Here is a 20,326-nt window from a genome sequence, read left to right on the forward strand (position 1 = left end):
CACCTCCTAATCCACATCTTACAGTTTGAAAATCACTGTCACCCGCAGTGCCCATTAAACAAGTGGCCCTGTAACCATCTCCCATAGTTCACTGAACCATAGATGGACACCTGACCCATGGAGGAATAGAAAACCCCAGCCAATCAGGATGTTTCTGTATGTGTCTTTGGAATCATGTAGTTGCAGTGGTTTGCATCACCGTTTGAGGGACCACTCACACACAAGCAATGGGAAAAATATGAAGGAATGAATGTAAGAAACATACAGAAAAAAATTAAAATGAGAGATTACAAGGTCTCATGAAAAGAGAAAGAGCAGCTGCCCAATAAACTGTCATAAAGCCCATATGCACCTGTACATCAGATCCTGTGAGAGCCCCCTGAACCCTGTTCTACTTGTACTTCCCTGCGCTCCATGCAACCAGACCAAAGCAGAACACAGAGGACAAAACAAGAATGTGGCCAAGGTTAGGACTCTGGGGAACACTGACATGGAGGAGTCAGACAGGGAGAAAAGCCAGTGAAAGAGGCAGGAGGAAGGCATTCCTAACAGGAAGAAGTAATTCAAGTAAAAGCAGTGTCCTAGAAGCCAATGCGAGAGAAGGCTTTAAGGAGTAGCAGGCTAGCCAACAGTATCAAATGCTACAGAAAAATCAAATAAGAGAAAGGTAAAATGAGGCTACTGGATATAGCAATTATGAGGTCACTGGTGACCATTCCCAGAGCAGTAATGATTATAACTCAGAAACTTTTTTTGCACAACCTAACTGCCATGTTCATCATACTGTTTATCCTTAGGTGGGTCCTTAACATGTCTCAGCCTTGGTTTCTTCTCAGCTTAAAAATAATTAATAAAACCTGTCCCCAACCCTAGCCACTCTAGAAGTGTTCTGTATTTTAAACTGCATAGTGGTTTTATTCATATATATATGAAAAATTCTTAATCTGAACATTTAAGATTTGTGCAGAAAGAGAGAGAGAACACAATATCCCCTCTGCCCCATCCTTAACATAGTGATCAGACTTAAACGTTTTTTAAAGGGGGCTTATAAAATAACTTGAAAAGTGTCCTTTGAATTCCAGTAATCACCCCCCAGTATTCTCAACCTCAGCTTTCTGGGGTAATGGCATGTATTACTGTCCTCACCAAAAAAACTGATCAGTAAAAGTTTTCATACTGTTATGACTATGTCCATTATTTAAAAAAAATAAAGCTCACATGTATCCCCAACGACCTGAGCACAAGGCTAGCAGTATGAACTATCAGAGAGAAGGGACTGATAGATCCAGATTAAAAGCAGTCGGGGATGCTAGGGCAGCATCTATGAAGGAGTCCTACCTTCATCAAGTGCTTGTTGACCCACTTGGTGAACGTTTTCTTCTGAACGCGGTCCCGCTCATCTGTAAAAGAAACGGAAGGCACTGATTTAGCACTCTGTGGACAACAAATTCCCACGCCCCTGTTTCTCCAGGACATTTCTACAGAACTACAAGACGGCGTCCTGTTGTTGGGAAGGTTTGGCCTGTCTGAACCATGTTACTTGACCATGCTACTTTATACGAGGAGGGATCCCCCGCCAAACCGAAAGTATCTTCTGGAGGGTGGGCCCCTTGTAGTATAAGCTTCCTCCTCCAGGTTAGCGTTCTAGGAACCCATCTGTATCAGCATACCAGCTGGCATTGCTGTGAGAAGCTGCATTTATTCAGCTTCGGTGATTTTTTTTTGAAGACTCTTTCAATGTATGTGCCTATTTCATGATAGGGTGATTTATGAGCACACCCACCCACACCACACTGCGTGTTCAGCAGTTTTTAACCAAAAACAGCATGACCCCCATGTCCACCTGATCTCAGCTGGAATGACTTTTTTCCTGTTTCCTCGGATAAAAAAAGTCCTCACAAGGAAACATTTTGCCAATGTGGGAGAGGTGAAACAAAAAATGGCAAAAGCACTAAAAGGCATCACAGTCAACTAGCTCAAAAACTGTTTTGAGCAGTGGGAAAAACGACTTGATAGGTGCATTGCATCAAATGGAGAGTGCTTGGAATACGACTGAAGTTTAAATATGTAAGAATAAATACACAATTTTTTAGAAATAAATACCGTTCTTTGGGGGGGGGGTCCCCGCCACCATAGACTAAACAGAATCACGTGCCTCGAAAAGCATGCCATGGCCGTCTCCTTAGCATGATAATTCCCCAGGGAGCAGGGCGATTCCCTGCGTCCCCTACAGCAAGCTCCAAAAAGCCAAAGCTGTGACTACGACCAACAGGAGTGAAGTGGCCTGGGCATTTGGGACACATACTGCAATGGTTATATCTCATTCTTCATACGTGGTTCTGCCTACTCAATGCTCCACTCCCTCCGTCTCCTCCCCCACCAATTCCTTCATTCCAATTTCCTCACCAGCCCTCACCAAGCAGCCAAACTCAAAGCTGCCCAGTTCACCCCCACTGCACATCTCCTTCCTCCCTCCCTTCTCCTAAGGCTTTTGCAGAGCCTACATTTATTTGTAGGCAAACTCTCCTTCATTCTCAATTTTGTCCACTGCTTTCACAGAAACGTAACTATCAATGCTTGACAATGACTGCTCCACACTTGAGTTTCTCCCACAACTGCCAGCTCCCCAGAACCACTTCTAAGACACTGGTTCATTGGTCCTGCTCCTTTCTATTTATTTGAAGCCTGGGCCCTTCCCTATAGCATCTTGTTCAAATCATCCTCACTGTCATCAGCCATTCCCTGCTGCCTACCCCCCTCCATATGGCAAATCTACCTTAACCTTTCCTGACAACTTGGTTCACATTATTATCTCCACATGTACCCTCTGGCAGGATCCCCAAATTACTTCAACATATATTCTGATGATACATCTGAGCCTGCTTGACTCCACTGACCTTCATCTCCAATTCATACCCAGCCACCACACTACCACATTCTGGGCCTTGCTCACCCAAACAGCTATTCAGCAGTCTTCTTTATCAATCTTTCATACTTCCTAATCATTCTTAGCCTTCAATAACTCCAGTCTTATTTTATTAAGAGCATCTAAGAGTATCCCAGTCTACAACATGGTTAAGCAATCCAAAGCTGCCATCACTAACACCCCAGGAATTCCCACCTGCCTAACCTCCTACTACTCTGCTCACCACGGCAATCTCCAAACCTGAATTATCGCCATTACTTAACTCCTCCATTTCTTCTCCAAGTCAGAGAACACTTCAGAAGAATGTGACAGAATTATACAAATCTGGCTTGCTAGTTATTCACACAAAATTCAGTTAGGTGTTCTCTTCTACCACCCAGGCATTCCCTTCTTTCTGATTCCCCAGCTACATAGGTATCATTCCAAACAATGCTAAGGATCTCTCTCCACTTCCAGGTGAACTGCACTTCTACTTACTTTTCTGAGTCTATAGCCATTCAATAGTTTCACCTTCATATCCTTCCTTTTAGCCTTGAATCCTTTCCTGCTTTTCAAGGAACAATTCTCTCTTCCTATTATAGACCACAGTACTTAGGAATTAGATTGGACCTTAGAAGTTCCCTGTTAATGCATGAATCCCTTCCATAAAAAGAATCATATTCAGGGTTAAACAGTCTGTCCAAACCTTGCATATACCTGTAATATTACTGATGCTTAAAACTTAAGATAATAGAGGAAGCTCTAAACTAGCTACGGAGTACGTGGGGGCTACACTCACACCTTCCCAGCACCAAATCAGATTTACAACTAAATTATAGATCAATCAACCTGACTAACTAACTGAAGGCTGGCTAAACAGAGGTATTATAACCAAGGATCTACAAAAGAAGCCACGTTGAAATTGAATAATGTTGAATGTAAGCTGTATTTGAAAAATAAAAGTAAAAAGATTAACCAAAAAAAAGTCACCGCCTCATAAAGGAACACATACTAATTTAATGGTTCCATAGTCATAAGCTGCTTCTTTATAAATCCTACCTATTGGCTCTCATTTGAAACTGCTAGAATTTTTTAAGTCTAATCTACTCTTCGCTCCACAGAGTCCTACAGCTATTTGAAACCAGGATTTTTATGAGCTCTAACCACTGTCATTCTGATCACGTGACCTTTTTAGAGGCTGATTCACTTATTCAAGATCACCATCATCCTTTCCCAGCCTGTGTCATCCGCAGCCTGAATCAGAGTCAGCTTGCAGCCTCGGCCTCATCTAAATCCCTGACACTGCTCGTACTATTCATTTTCTCCTCATGGCATGCTACTTTCTTCCTCTCCACCTCTCCAAATGCCACTTATCCTTTAAAATCCAACTCATTAATACATTCACTTATTCTTTGAATAAATCTTTATTAAGGACCTAGGCTACTTGGAACATACTGTGTTATATACACAAAGTCACAGTCTTTACCTTTGAAAGAGATGACATTCTAACAGAAAACAAATACCTTCAACACAATTCAATAAGTGCTGTAAAAGAGTGAGTTTAGAGTGCTCAAGAACACAATAGTCTACCTGGAAAGAAGAGGAAAGCCTGAGAAGTTAATGGCAGTTTCCAGCTGAGTGACTCTACCTAAACCTTAAAAGATGAGAAGTTAGCCAGGAAGAGAAGGGACAAAGCTACTACATGAAGTTTCACCTAATGCAAATTCATTAGGAGCTTGTGTTCAAAGAACAGCACAGTATTAAGGATGGTTGAAAGACGGGATGTATATTAGGTAGTGGTGATACTTAAAACTAGATAGGATGCCATGGACCAAATTATGACTTTTCATGACAAGCCAAGGAGTCCAAATTTTATAGCCAAGAAACTGGTAAGGGACATGTTGAAAGATTTTAAATAGAAGAATGACATCAGATTTGTGTTTGAGAAAAATTGATAAACTTTCCTGACAACTCCAGTTCTCAATAGTCTCTTTGTTCTCCAAAGTTTTATGGTACTTACTATGCTAATCACTCCATCAACACTTATATAGTTATATAGGGCTCTAAACTTTTAATATGTTTACTCTTACATCACCAATAAGATCCTAAACTCCTTAAGGAAAGAGAGCATACTTTACTTTTTTTGTATCTCCCGTGGCTTCTAACAGCCAAAGCTCTACATAAGACCTAAAACAGTCCTGGCTCAGTGGACTGAGTGCCAGGCTGCAAACCAAATAGTTGCTGGTTTGATTCCCAGTTAGGGCACATGCCTGGGTTGTGGGCCAGGTCCCGAGGTGGGAGCGTGACAGAGCCAACCACACATTGATGTTTCTCTCCCTCTCTCCTTCCTTTCCCCTCTCTCTAAAAATAAATAAATAAATTCTTTTTAAAAAGAGAGAGAGAAAACATTCTTAAAAATCAAAGATCCTCTAGCTGCAGATATAGATGAGACTTAAAAGATAATGAGATTATGAACAGCTTTCCCCCCTTCACTGACTACGCTTCAGCATTGGACTATCACCTCCTCTAGGAGATTTTCCCATCCTTTGCATATACTAGTTTAGGTGAGCTTGTCTATCTGTCCTACTCTATTGGGGGCAATAAAGAATAGACCCAGGTTTGGAATGGAAGCCCACATTTGAGACACAAAGTTCTGTGTTCTGATCCAACAGAGCCTACAACACTGTCCCAGTGCATTATGTATTATTTAAAAAGCAAATGAGAAAACAACCGTTGCTTGTTTCCCTGAAGGGCAGAGAAAAATCACAAATGGTTCCTTGGGGTTCCTTAAGAACCCCAAGAAGCACCAACCACCTGGAAATCTAAAAACAATATACTTGAGCTGGCAGAAAAAAGAAACAGAGTCAGAATAGGCCTATTCCTTGACCTCATGAAGTTTACAATCTAGTGACAGAGAACAACATGTAAATAATTAACAAAAACACCAAGCAAATAACATACCAAACAAATAACAAGCTGCATCAAATCATGCTGATAAACAGAGCTGATTAATTCTGACAGAGGAGTAGAAGAACTCGTGAAAGGCATGGTGTTTGAACTAAACCTTGGATGACGGAATAGGATTTTAGCAGTCCCAAAAGGGGTTAGGGAATTCCAAACTAAAGAAATAGCATGAGCAGTGATTCAAAGATACAGAGGTACACAGAAAGTGTGGGAAAAGTACGTCTTATAGTCCAAAACATACGGTGATTTAGAGCCTCCTTACCAGGTCCACTGAAGCCTTGCTTCTTCCTTAATACCTTTCTGGCCATGCCAGCACCTCTGGGTGCCTACAGATACCTGTGTTTATTTAAGTTACTAGACACCCAACACATAAAAATTATTGTTAAATATTTCTATATGTAAATCCCATTTATCTATCTGAACTTTTAGCTCTTTGGAGTCAAGAACCACATTTTAAATTTCATTAAGTATCCATCATTTAGGATAACAATAGGCACTCAAAGAATACTCATTCATTTAACAAATATACCAACAGCCCCATGATCTGCCAAGGTTTTAGCTACTGGGACACTTTCAAAGGCTATTTTCAGAGTCAGACTAATAAATATTCTCAAATAATAATTAAAAGACTGCTTTCCACCAGGGAGCAGGGATTTTCATTCAGCTATCCCTTCTACAGTTACAGCTTTCCGAAGTAAGTTCTTGCCACATGTGGACCCAGCAGCTTCCTACCACTCATTTAAGCCCAGAGAAAATAGGACGAATTGGAGATCAAACAAATTGCCTTGCCAATAATGTATAATGGCACCATCATTCTAAATGATTCCTTCCTCAGAAGTATATAAGTCAACTTTAGGAGGTAAGACTGACCTAGATATATATTGGGTTTACTCTGTGTCAGGCACTACGCTAGGCCTGTCTCATTTAGCATTTGACTTAATCCTCATAATTATCGAGTACACATCATTTACCTTTGTTTTATAGTTCAAACTGATGCTCAAAAAGGCTTCTTAATCATTTGCTCAAAGTCACACAATAAGTGGCAGAATTGAGATTCATATCTCAGTCTGTCATGGACTTTTAACCACAACATTACTACCACCATGAAATTATTGGAAGACAACACAATATAATCCTATATAAAAAAAGAAAAGAAGTGCAAGCTATAACTATAATATGGATTCATTAAAGGCATCTATCACCAAGGGCTGCTGCAGATTAAGAATGTCTCCATGAGAATTGAGACTTGGGAATTTCAGGAATTGATAAATCAAGAAACTCCAATGCAAAATTAAAATCTGATGTTCTTTCTTAGGAAAGCCTGAATTTTATTAGTGGTAATTATCTGCACTATTAGGAATTAGAGTACAGGGCATAAGTTAAAGAAATATACCAGGAGTAAGCATGGTGGCAAAAGAAAAGAACCACAGAGATGGAGGGAGAAGAATATAAGAGAAGGAAAAGGAGAAAGGCTCAATAGTTTCTGGAGTATTTATTAGAGTACCACATTCAGGAAAACTAAGTACTCTGCAGATACAAAGACATGAAGAAATTTAATAATCCTCATGAAACATGTTAAAGATAAAGAAATTGAAGTCAAGAGAGATGTAAAAAGTAGGCAAGGTCATGAGGGCAGAATCAAGTCTATAATTTGGGTTTCCTGCCCTCTGGTTCTTACCTTACAGGATACTCATCTCCCCTCTTTGAATCTAAGATTCTACTATAAAATGAACAGTTTGGAGTAGGTCAATGGTTCCTAAATACCAGTTTGTAAACCAGTCATATCAAAATCACAAGGGGAGCTTCCCACTGGACTAAGTGCTTTAATATCCTATATCCCTTATTATGACTTTATGAGTTAGAGCCTATTTTAATCTCCTTTCAACCAATGGGGAAACCGAGGCCCAGAGAGATTAAGCAATTTTTCCAGTTCCCGTATGTTAGTAGTAGAGCCAGAGCAGCAAGCAGGTGACTGAAGCCAAACTCCATTTTCTTAACCACCAGATTCTACCAGGAGATTAAATGAAGTAGGGTGAGCTGCAGGTATGTTTTCATCCTGAAACTTTCAATACAGATTCTAGACTTCTTTACACTTCTCTGTTGATTACAGAAAAGCGGCCGGCCCTTTTACTTACAAGCATTTTCAGATGCAGAAGGTTCTTTCCTCTGGATCCCAGGGAGGAAATCTCAATGCTACTGGGAAGATAAAAAGCTAGACTACATGGCAATAACTGAATAAAGTTTTCCCTCTTGTACCTGTTATTACAGTACCTGTTTTTTTCCCTCAAGAAGCACTTAAATACTTGGCAGCACTGGTCTAATGGTCAAGAGGCAGGATCAGAACCCTCGCTCTGCTACTCTGCTTCTGAGACCTTTTCTGAGGTTCCAGCGATTTCAGTTTTAGGGAAAATCTGGCTATTTGGGTCATAATTTGTTCCCGCTTTAGAGATGCAGAGTATAAAATCAAAAGATATTTGATTATCATCAATCCAGCTCTCAAACTTACATTTCACAAACCAGTAAGTATTCAAAATAAATCAGAAAACCTAACATAAAGTTCTCAACTTTTTCTTTTGCTAAATAAAGATATCTGAAAAACTACCAGCTCTAGCTGGTGTGGCTCAGTGGATCGAGTGCTGGCCTACAAACCAAAGGGTCACCAGTTCAATTCCCAGTCAGGGCACATGCCTGGGTTGCAGGCCAGGTCATCAGTAGGGAACATGCGAAAGGCAACCACACACTGATGTTTCTCTCCCTCTCTTTCTCCTTTCTTTCTCCTCTCTCCAAAATAAAATAAAATCTTTTAAAGTAATAAATAAAAATTAAAAAAACATCTGACAACAATTTTTTCATTTTGATATCAAAAAAGTAGGAAGGACAAGTTCAAAATAAAGGACAGTTCTTTAAACAAGTTAAGCCTTATGAAAGGTGCACTGCATTTTCTTTATCTTTTTATTTTACCCAGAATTGATGATTTGATGTTTCACCAATCTGTATATCCTACAGTTGAAAGCCAAGGAAACCTGTGGCCAAAAAGGTTAGGCCACTTGCTCAAGATCACAGAACGCATCTAAATGTACCCTTCTCCTTTATCGAGAGAGATCTAAACTACAGCAAACAAGACCACCTTCAAGCCTTTCCCCCTCCTCTGTGCTGGCAGAGAAGAGTAAGTGTAAGAGAATTAGCAATGGCTCCAAAGAGGAAACCTGCGTCATGACTCCTCCCTTATCACCCCCCTCCGTCACCCATGTCTGCTCAGAGGTGGACTCCGTAACCAACCAACTTCTGCTAAAAATACACCCTGCACTTTCAGAACTAGGCAACTTAAACTTAAAAGTGGTTTCCTGATACCAGCAGAAGCATTAGCATGATTTCAGTCTCTATAAAAAAGTCCCACACCCGAAGCTTAGGCTCTTAACTGCCAGTCACTACAAGTTTAAAAAGTTCCCCAGGAAGTGAAGTAGGGCATCTCAGTCCATTCCACTGCATACAGTAACACACCCAAAGGTTGTAATGCCTACCAGGCTTTACAATCCTATGAAGCCCATGCAATCCTATGAATCAATGAGAGCAAGGGCTATTTAGGATTCACAGGCCCAGGAAAAGAAAAAAACTTCACATACTAACCCATACAGCACATGCGACAAACCAGGTGGGCGTTGAACTTGTGCTCATCTTGGTAACTGGGCCACATGGCACCCCTGTGTCTGCTGACCTCACCTAACAGGAGGATGTCCCAAAGAACTTCCAGCTAGTTGCCTGTGCCCCCTCTGCAGCTCCTCAAACCAGGCTTCAAAGTGAACAGAGACAGGCAGCCAAAGGGCTGTTTAATGAACAGAGAGAGACAGCAGAAGTACAGAGAAGTGGCTCCGCCCTCCACTTCCTACTGACCTCCTCCCCGCCTTGAGGTCAGAGAGGAAGCTCCTCCCTAGGGCATTTCCAAAAACTAGGTCCAGGTCTTCAGGCAAAACAGCACACTATTCAAAAGCAGCATCAGCTCAGTGTTTTCAGACCAGCGGCAGGGGTGGCAGCTTCATGTGTAAAAGTACAGCCAAGTTATTTAGTGAGTAAACCTCAGCAGGCAGAATCAGTCTTTGGTTAACCCTCAGTTTGCAAAGCAGAAGCAGCTTTGTGACCTGGTGAAATTTAAGACAATTGCAGGAGAGCTGGTGAGGTAGAATGGCTTACTGCCAAGTCAGGAACAGTGCATCCATTGCCCAACAACCGTTCCTTGGGCTTGCCTCTTCTCAAGCAGAAGTACATAGAGTGTTAACCAGCTGATAATAAGGTCCCACAATGGGAGAGACCCTAGCAGAGCCAGACCATATACGGTCTGTTGCCAACAGTTTCCTGCATTCCAAGGGGGCTTCAGTTCCCCACATTTACAGCTGCCCAAAGGGAAGAGTCACCATCTCTCCCCAATGATTCCACCTTCTTCACAGAGTTGCCCAGCCCCAGGAGCCTCCCAGGTAGATTACGTAGCCGATTTCATCAACTTCAAAAATACTGTTTGCTTGTTGCTCCATTCCTTCCCCTTATCCAACAAGGAATGTCATCCCAAAGTCCTCTTCCTCTTCCCAGACCCTCCCACTTTGCTTTAGAAATCAGCGCACTTAACTCAGCTGTGCCAGAAATCCCTTTATCCATCAGTGGAAGGCAGCTTGCTTGCTTTCTGAGTCTTGGCTAATTGTACCAGACACTGGAATGCTGAAGAAACACAAAGAGGCCTTTTTCATTCAGATGTCCCAGCCCATCTATGGCTTCACAATTTTGACTCAGCCTGGGGACAGAAAAGCGGAGCCTCTGTCCAAGTCAGGACAGATTCCCCATTCCTGGCCCCACACCACTCAGAAAGGCCCCACTACAGATAAGGGCCTAATCACTGGCCCTCTGCTCCAGCTCCCTAAATAGAATGACTTCTTCAGGCTAATGCTACTTCCAATCCTGTTCCTGAAGGCAGGGAGGGAGGGGCAGCACCCAGGAAAGCAAGTTTCCAGAGACTAGCTTGAAAGACTGCAAGTGAAAAAAAGTAAACAGGAGCTTGCCTAGCAGGCCGATCTGTTTAAACAAGCCATGAGGCCAGCTTCTGTCCCCTAACAGCGTCCCCTACTTCCTACTGGGCATCCCTCCCACCTACAAACTGCTAATAATCCTGTTACTACTTACTAATAACGGGACTCACAGCTGACTTTATCCCTCTCCTTGACTAAGCTCCCAGTCACCCTGATAACCTGTGACAACTCTACTCAGTTTGTTCCTCTTAGATTCTTCTTAGTCAGCCCTGGAGAGGAAGGGTCCTCCTAGAATTTGCATTGTCCTAGGAAAACAAATGCATAAGAAATACGGAAGAAAGAATAGGAAGGAATACACATTTCCTTATTCAAATTTAGTAACCCTTTTCTCTATCAGACTGAAATTCCTCGCATGCAGGGACTGTCTTTTTATATCCCAGTCTCTAACACATTTATAAGGCACTCAACAACCTAAGATAAAATTTACTGAGTATCTACTGTAAATTCACAGAAAATGTACTAAAAACTTTTTAAATTATTTATTTATTTATTTTAAGAGAGAGGGGAAGGGAGGAAGAAAGAGAGGAAGAGAAAGATCAGTATGTGGTTGCCTCTCACATGGCCCCAACTTGGGGGCCTGGCCTGCAATCCAGGCATGTGCCCTGACTGGGAAGTGAACTAGCGACCCTTTGGTTCATAGCCCGTGCTCAATCCACTGAGCAATACCAGCCAGCGCTTAGTGCGCTAAAAACGTCAAATATCATTTCATTTAATCCCAACAGCAATTCTCTACCAAAGGTATTACCATTTCCATTTTAAAAACATAAAAATACTAAGACTTAAAAAGGTTGAATAACTTGCCTAACATTTCATATCCTCTATCCAGGCAAAGCTATGCCTCCTGTTATACCCCGCTGTTTCTGAGAGGGACCTAAACCAGAATAACTAAATGGGCTATGCATGTTAAGAAGGTGAAATATTCCTGGGAAGGTTAAGAAGTAAAAATGCTTGACTATGGCCAACTAGAGATTTAGGGCATGTCCTGAACAAACATGCGGGGCAAATTCTAGAAATAGTAAGTAATTTGAGTCTCCAAAAATCAAAATAATCACTACTGGGTAAGGTTTGAGGAAGATGAACCAAAGCCTGCCTTCTCCTCACTTCCCCGGCATCCAAGCAGAACTGTTTCGCGTGAAGGGACTGCGGCCGACAGAAAACTAGGGGGCAGTGTTGGGGACAAAGTCAGTCTAGCTGCCAGGAGAGGGGCCTTCCCTTCAGGTTCACAGGAAGTCCTGAGAATCAAAGGGATATGTTGCTGACAACAGAGAGAGGACTTTGATTAAGACAGTCAGCAAACTCTAAATTACCCAGAGGAAACCAACCTGTATTAGTGATTATCCAAACCATTCCCCTTTATTTTTACCTAACTTTTAGTCATTTCATAGTTCACTAGATGTCCAGGGATGTTAGAAAAAGCAAAAGAGAATCTGGCTGCTACCTGTAGATCTTTAAAATGTTGACTGGAAGGAAGAGGTGCAAACCAGTATTTCCCTATGTATCTGAGAAGTGCCCTGACTGGGTAGCTCGCCCCATGTACCAAAAAGTCGTGGGTTTGATTCCTGGTCAGAGCACATACCTAGGCTGCAGATTTGATCCCTGGTCAGGGGTATGTATGTGTATGGGAAGCAACTGATTTCATGTTTTTCTCTCTCTCCCCCCATTCCATTTTCTTTCTCTCCCTTTCCTCCTTCCCTGTCACTTTCTCTTCCTCTCTCTCTAAAATCAATAAAAAACATATCCTTGGGTAAGGATTAAAAACAAAAATTTTTAAGTTATCTAAGAATTTATAGCTACTGGCTTTCTTACAAATAGCACAGAAAATGAAAGTTATTATTTATTCCCTAAAATGCCAAAGTCACCCATTATTTAAGGATATTAAAGCTGATACAGAAATCTCTCCTTCTAATATGTAACACAATGATTCATAATATATCACTAATATTTTTATATATTCCCACATTGGTTTCTAGTACCTTTCTTAGCTCTCAATTGTAAAAACAAGCATTTGTATTTTCTCTCAGCAGCCCACAAGAGAAATACTGTCTTCAGTGATGTCTTTAGTTAAAAAAATTATAATAATGATAGCAAACAATATATAGTCCTTACCAGGTGCACAATGTGTTCTAAGAAATAACTCAAAACCACCATGTATTATTTTTAACTTCATTTTACAGATATGAAAACAAAGGACCAAACATATTAACGTTACTCTGCAAGTAAAGGCAAGAGCTAGAAGTCTGACCCTAGACTCCCGGCCTGCTCAGCCACAATTCCATTCTTCATCCAAACATGAGCTAGATGGTCACATGGTCAGAAACGCAGAAAATCAGAGAACTTCTTTCTTCTCGCACAGATTGGAAATTTGAAGTCCAAAGGAACTAGGCAGCTTGTCTAACATATAGTAAGCAAAAGAGCCAGGACTCAGAACCCAGATCTTCTGGCTCCAAGTTCAGTGGTCTTCCTATCACAACCGTACAAATCTGTGTGTGTGTAGGGGGGGGGGGGAGGGGGAGGAGTGTAGGGAAAGATTTCATCTTAATTAAAATACCTAATGCATAATGCTTTAGTTACTTAAGCAAAGATATATTTCATATATGGCCAACTACTTAACTATTTATTGAGTGCCTATTAAACACTTAAGAAATTTTTAGATAATACAAATAGAAGATGCACAGAGGATGTTATAAGTGGAGAAATCAAAGTTTAAAGAAATCTCAAAAAGCTGCACCAAATCTCACTGGACAAAATTTAACTATAATACCTATAATTCTTATGCTGAAGTTCCAGAAATCCAAAGGCACAATAGTCTCTAGAGGAGAGACAACAATAATTCATGTACAGAATTTGGCCACTTTATAACTGGTCTTAAGTAAGTTTAATATGACTCTATAGTGTAGTGGAGATGCTCTAAAAGGAAAAACCCCTTCAGAGATTAGATTGTCCAACCCTTTTTGTTTTACAGATAAAGAAAAAAAGACCCTAGAGAGGAAAAATTTTGTCCTTTTGCCAAGACAAAAATGCAAATGTTCTTCTCAAGTAACTATACAGCTCCTCTCCTATTTACACTACTACAATGTGAGAGATTCATAAAGTAAAACACAGGGCAACTCTGTATCCTTCCATTAACCTATAATAAGCACCCAACATTAGGCCACACATCAAGCTAAGCCATGGCCTTTAAATACACAAATGAATAGGACACAGTTAAATTGCTACAGTTTATGTCTAATGCTACCTTAATTTCTTTATTTACTAGTTCAGGTAACATTTACGGACACCTATTTTGGCTCAGACACTTGAGAAACTGAGATGAGGAAGAATCCCTGTTCTTAAAGATCTTACTGTCTAACAGAATCTAATTAAGGGAAAGAGACGAGCTAGGGGAGAAGACAGTGCAGATCTGAAGAAGGACTCACAGAGTGCTGCTAGAGCACAGAAGAGGAAATCTTATTTCAATCACGGAAGGCTTTTCAGAGGCGGTAACTACTTACCTTGAAGGACCGATATCAAGGTAGTGCAGTTGAAAAGCGGGCACAGGCCTCTCAGGCCGAGATGTACAAGTGTTTAAATGATGCTGGAGTACTAGGTGTTTGTAAGGCCAAAACAGGAAACGAAACTAGTGAAATAGGGAGGGCGCAGATCACCATGAAAACCCTTTTATGTCATGCTGTAGAGTTTGAACTTTTCTTCTAAAAGCAAAGGGAAGCACAGATGGATTTTAAGCATGACAGTGACACAGACAGCTCTGTATCTTAGGAAGCTCACTCCAGCTTAGGGGCGGCTGTCAGGGACGGGGTGAGAAAGAAGGGGAGAAAGATGGTTTCAACAGTCCTAGAGAGAGAAAAATAAAGACACAAACTACAACAGGAGGGAGTTTGGGAAATGAGATAATGTATGTGAATGCCAGTGTGGATAGGATGTATTGAAAACTATTTAAAATTCTAAATACTAGATACTAAGCTATTCCTTATAAGTATTATATGGCTTCAATACAAAGTATGTTATCCTGCATCTTGCTTCCATCTGCCGAAGAGATGGTTACTTGGGGACATAGTTGTAAAAGCCATGTACTTGGATGACCAGATCTCCCCAGTGGACCCCATAACATCTAGAAGGGAAAAAAAGCTAATGAAAAAAATTAGTGATTTCTCCCCCATGTTTTGGCTGCGCTCCCTTTACCTGTCTACACACACACACACAGAGCTGTCACATTTTCAAAGCCAAAACAATTTAACTGTCCAAAGGGAATTCTAAAAAGATAAGGAATTAGGAAATCAGTACATAGTAATGAAAAGGGAAGTTGCTAGACTGGAGAAAATAGCCTTCAAAAGACTTGCCTTCAAAGCAAGCCTGACACCTAGGAGAGTAGAGGGATACTTGCTAGGCCAAATTTGCACTAATGGATGTAAGTAACAAAAAGGCAAGTTTCAGCTTAAAAACGAACTCCCCAGTCACCAACATAATGAATAGTCCATAGAATGTATGTTCACCAATCAGAGACCTTCAAGCAAAGGAAGAATGACTTCTGAACAAGGGTAAAACTAAGTAAGAGGTTGAACTAGTTAATAAGTAAGGTCTCTTCCAACTCTAACAGCAAAACAGATGTTACCAACTTTAAGGGTGGAAGAAAACAAGAAATCTATACAAACAATGGGAATTTACTAGAACTCAGTATCTTAGAATTGCAGTGCTGAAAGGAATCTGAGAAACTATCCGCATAGTGGTTTTCAACTCAGATAAGAAAACCTTTTGTCAAACAAATCTTATATGGAACTCAACATATAAAGAACATAGAAATGCAGTATTTAATAGCATACATCATTTTTAGAGGTTCAAATATATGTTACTTATGTTAAAACCAAATAATATCAGGTAATTTTTATGAAATTAGAGACTAATTACAGTTATATCAACCTCAGCATGCAATTTATTTCTATGTCGTGTTTTATTGCAGAAAACTATCCTATTAAACTGATTTATACAGCCCTGGCTGGTGTGGCTCAGTGGACTGAGCACCGGCCTGTGAACCAAACGGTTGCCAGTCAGGACACATGCCTGGGTTGCCAGCCAGGTCCCCAGTAGGGAGTGCTCGAGAGCAAACCACACACTGGTGTTTCTCTCCCTCTCTTTCCCTCTCTAAAATAAATAAATAAAATCTTTAAAAAACTAAACTGATGTATACAAATACAAACAAACAGTAATAGTCTTACAGTTTGCCTGGTAATCTCAGAATATTATTCAAATAAATTGACAGACAAAGCCTGAAAGAATAGCAGGAATATTTGCTTCAAAGTTAAATATCTTCAATATCTAAATGCTATGTACATTCCCTATAATACATAAATGTAAACAGAAAAGTGAGACAATAAGCATGAAAACCTTCAGTACACACTAAGCCGACATTACAGATGTTATCACTTAGATGTGCATTGCCCACTCGCTATCACAGAAACAGCACTTGATCCCATACAACTGAGCCTTCCCTAGAGTTCAGGCACAGGACCTGTGGTTAGTAGTATGTTCTGCAGCAGTATATATACACTTCCAATTAAATAAAAAACGGATCAGGAGAGATAATCTTCCCCTTTTTAATCAGGTGAATATTTTATAAGCAGTATAAATATATACACAAAAATGATGGAGAAACTTTGTTCTGGTGATGCCCAATAGAAAATTAGTACATTAGAATGCCCATGTTTTTTTAAAATACATTACAAAATAAACTATGCCTTAAAACTGAAATTATAATAAAATGGGTGAATCTCTTATGTACTTCTGTGGAAGCTTTGGTATCCACAGTCTTCAACTGATATACCACTGCTCTAATATTACAGATAAATTGAATATAGTAGATTCCCAATATGACTATTAGTTACTAGAATTAAAGCTGTTTCATAGAAATAAAAAGCTTTTATAAAGTATTTTTCTTTTTATTTCAATGCATTTATGGCTATTTATGAATATTTCTAAAACATAAAAAAATAAAGCACTTAAAGATAGGACTATGACTCTTAAGTTCCACAGAAAATTCTATATTGATGATAAATTTAAAAAATAGTAATCAATATTAATGACCAGTGATTTAGAAATGTCATTACCATAATGCACAGGAAAAGGAAGCAGCAGCTTCCACGTGAATATGTGTTTTCTCATTATGTATGAAATATTATAGAGGGCTGAATAATGCACGCCTGCCCTGCCCACTTCTTTCTTTCTAAGCCCAAATACAGGCTCACATTTCAGGAAAGCCCCCTTGGGGTACCTTTTTAAACACACCACCACGTAAGCAAACATATTTCTAAATATTCCCCCTGTTTTTGCTGATACAGACACAAGCTCTGAATATTTAGTCAAAAGCTTTTCTGGGACTTACTGGAAAGGACACTGGGGAATGACTGAATCTAATTCTAATTCTGTCAAGCATTCATGAACTTTTAATAGAAAGCCAAGTAATGGCATCAAATCTCCATCTTAACCTGTGAGAGACAAAGTAACAAGTATCTCTCTCAATACTTGGCTCGAAGGTATTAGGCAGATCACAATGACAGTACTGAGGCACCGAGACCCAAGGATGTACTCCAGGAAAAGTTAGACTTTACCAATCTTCAACTGTGGAGATTCAGAATCAGCTAAATATGGGACTGATCCTGGAACTGGGTGTTTAGAAGTTAAAGGAATATAATGTGAATAATAACAAAATGGGATGAAGAGGGGTTTGTTACCATTTTTTAAAATTATTTTAGTTATCAGGGCCCAATTCCCTGGGGAAAAGAACAGTTAACTTCATTGCACTGAACACATGACTTGGACACACAGAGTAAACTGTAGAGCTGCCCGAGGGGAAAGGAACAGTTTCAGTCATATCGGAGAGAACAGAGGCAGCCCCCGTTCCAAGATGCCCCTGGGCAAGGGTACCACTCACCCAATTTTCTCACTGACCTTTCACTCCTGTCTTCTTACCCCAAAATATAACAAATCCAGACACCTCTCTAATCCTACAAGTTTTCCCACATCTAAGCTTAGAGGAGAGTGACAGTTACTGGATGTTTTTGGTTAAAAACAAAGACCCAAAAACTATTTTGAGATTGAGAAGGGAAGGGCCTCGTTCTCTGAGGAGAGACACAAGTCTAGACACAAGTCGGAACAGTTGCCACTTCCCCCAGCTTCGAGCCCAGACGTCACCTCATCAAACCAGCACCCTCCATCCAGGCAGCTCAAAGAACAACAGGAAAGAGTCTGGGTCCAATGCTGGTCCCAGGGCAACGCTGGGACCAGTTTTCTCAGTGGGTATACACACACTCAGGTCTGACAGCACCCCAGCTGAGAGAATGTACTAGCCCTTTAAGGAAAGCAACTGGGAAGACCTTCGTCATTTACCCCACCCTCAAAAGCCCCACAGTAGATTTAAAGACTAACTCAGCACCGGTTACCTGCTCTGCCTCTGGCACATCTCTTCCAGTAGAGAACACCAGCAATTCCAAGAACATGAGTCAAAATAAAGATGGTTGGTGGCAAATAAGATGAATCTAAGAGAGGCATTTCCAGGCCTGTCCCTTCTCCTCCAGTGAGTTAGCCACAAGCCCGCAGCTCGGTGCAGGCCTCCGAATGCCTTTCTACTGAGGTTACTGCTGTCCTGCACTGTCGGCACAGAGGCAGAAGCTGGCAGCTCGGCGTTGTCGGAGACTTCCTGGTGGTTTCTCCTCCATCTCGCCTCTGACTTTTTCCGCGGGCAGTAGTTGACAGGGACTAAAGCTGTACAGTGTATCTCAGACAAAGCCCAGGAAACAACTGGCAGAGGGGGAGGGGAAAGGGAAGGAGGAACCAGGAGAGTGAAAGAGAGAGCCTAAACTAGTGTTGAGCTGACTCAAACTCTATCTCTGGCATCCTCTGCTCAGCTTAAACAAACAAACCTCAGACCCTTCTACAAGAAGGGAGGGTGTCAGAGGACGTCACACTCAACTTTCCACTCCCAGCCTGGATGGAATGCCAGACTTCAAGACTAAGCTAAAAGAAAAAAGTCACAGAAGCCCTAGGGAACCACTTTCAGGGAGAAGGCGAAGCACACAAGGATATATAAGCATCCACAAGTGCCCTGGCACAGGCAGAGGGCAACCCTTCCACATCCACAGCCCAGAAGGAGGCAAGAGACCTGAACACGACTGCAGAGAAGACCACATACAGAACAAGCTCCATGGGACAGACCTGACATCAAGGCATGAGTAAGATGAGCAAGGAGAACAAACATCACCTAATTTCTACGAGCTGTCCAAGGGGATATCAGGATACTCGGTGACAGCAGAAAACAACACCTTCCACAAAACTGAGGCCTGCTTACAAACAAAAACTTGACCTGGACATTATAGCAGACAACTGAGAACACTTTACCACTACATACCTACTAAAAGGACTAAAATTACAAAGATGAACAGTATCAAGTCTTGCTGAGGTGTGAAGCAGCTGGAACTCGCACATTGCCGGTTCGGGTGTAACTTGGCTCAACCAGTCTAGTTTGGCAGTTTCTTACAAAGTTAAGTGCACACATACCAGAGAACCAAGCAGTATCACTCCTAGGTATTTACCGCCCCCTCCCCAAATGAAAGCATATGTCCATACAAAGACCTGTATGTGAATGTTTATAGCAGCTTTACTCAAAGTAACTAAACACTGGGAACAATCCAAATGTCCATCAACCAGTGAACTTATACACACGATGGAATACAGCCCAGCAACAAAAAGGAACAAACTACTGACATATTCAAAAGCATGCATGAAATCCCAAAGGCATTATGCTACACGAAAGAAGCCAAACACATTAGGCCACATACTGTATGATTCCATTTATATGACATCCTAGAAAAGCAAAACTATAGGGACAGAAACCAGATAAGTGGTTGTTATTGCAATAATCCAAGTGAAAATCAGTGGCTGAGAAACGATGATAGTTGGGACCAAGGTATAGTGGTAGAGGTGGCAAGATGTGGTCGTAATCTGGATAAAATAGAGTTATCAGGAGTTGACGATAGACTGGATGAGGGGTAAAGAGGGAAAGGACAGAACTGAGACAACTTCAAAGTTTTTGGTCTGAGAAATGAAAAGGACAGAACTGCTATTTCCTAAGATAGAAAAGACTACCAGAGAAGTAAGGAGTGTGGGGTTCATAGTGTTTGTGGCTCTTTGTTTGGGGGATGGGAGTACGAACTCCCTTTTGGATGCATTAGGTTTGAAAAATGCCTAGTAGACATTCCAGGGAACTATAAATTGCAACTGAATATATGAGTCTAGAGTTCAGGGAGAGACCCATGATGAAGTTTTAAAGCCAGGGAATGGAGGGAGATCACTTAGGGAGTAAAGAGGGAGAAGAGATCAAGTTCAAGGACTAAATCCT

At 41.0% G+C, this 20,326-nt stretch overlaps 1 protein-coding gene across 14 annotated transcripts in view; it reads right to left on the bottom strand.

Moving 5' to 3' along the window:
* MACF1 (microtubule actin crosslinking factor 1) overlaps positions 1-20,326 on the bottom strand; it is a 329,873-nt gene that overhangs the window by 200,904 nt on the left and 108,643 nt on the right. For 11 of the 14 annotated variants that reach the window (XM_037032518.1, XM_037032516.1, XM_037032508.1 and 8 more), the window contains exon 2: positions 1,339-1,400. In XM_037032518.1, coding sequence (XP_036888413.1) covers positions 1,339-1,400 — 62 coding nt within the window. Of the gene's footprint in view, positions 1-1,338; positions 1,401-9,496; positions 9,697-14,432; positions 14,537-18,371; positions 18,688-20,326 lie in introns of those variants that run through there. The other 3 variants (XM_037032510.1, XM_037032513.1, XM_037032512.1) reach the window with 3 other exon arrangements.

This window comes from Sturnira hondurensis, unplaced genomic scaffold, assembly GCF_014824575.4.
Source record: "Sturnira hondurensis isolate 20B ecotype Veracruz unplaced genomic scaffold, ASM1482457v3 Scaffold0021490, whole genome shotgun sequence".
Taxonomy (NCBI): domain Eukaryota; kingdom Metazoa; phylum Chordata; class Mammalia; order Chiroptera; family Phyllostomidae; genus Sturnira; species Sturnira hondurensis.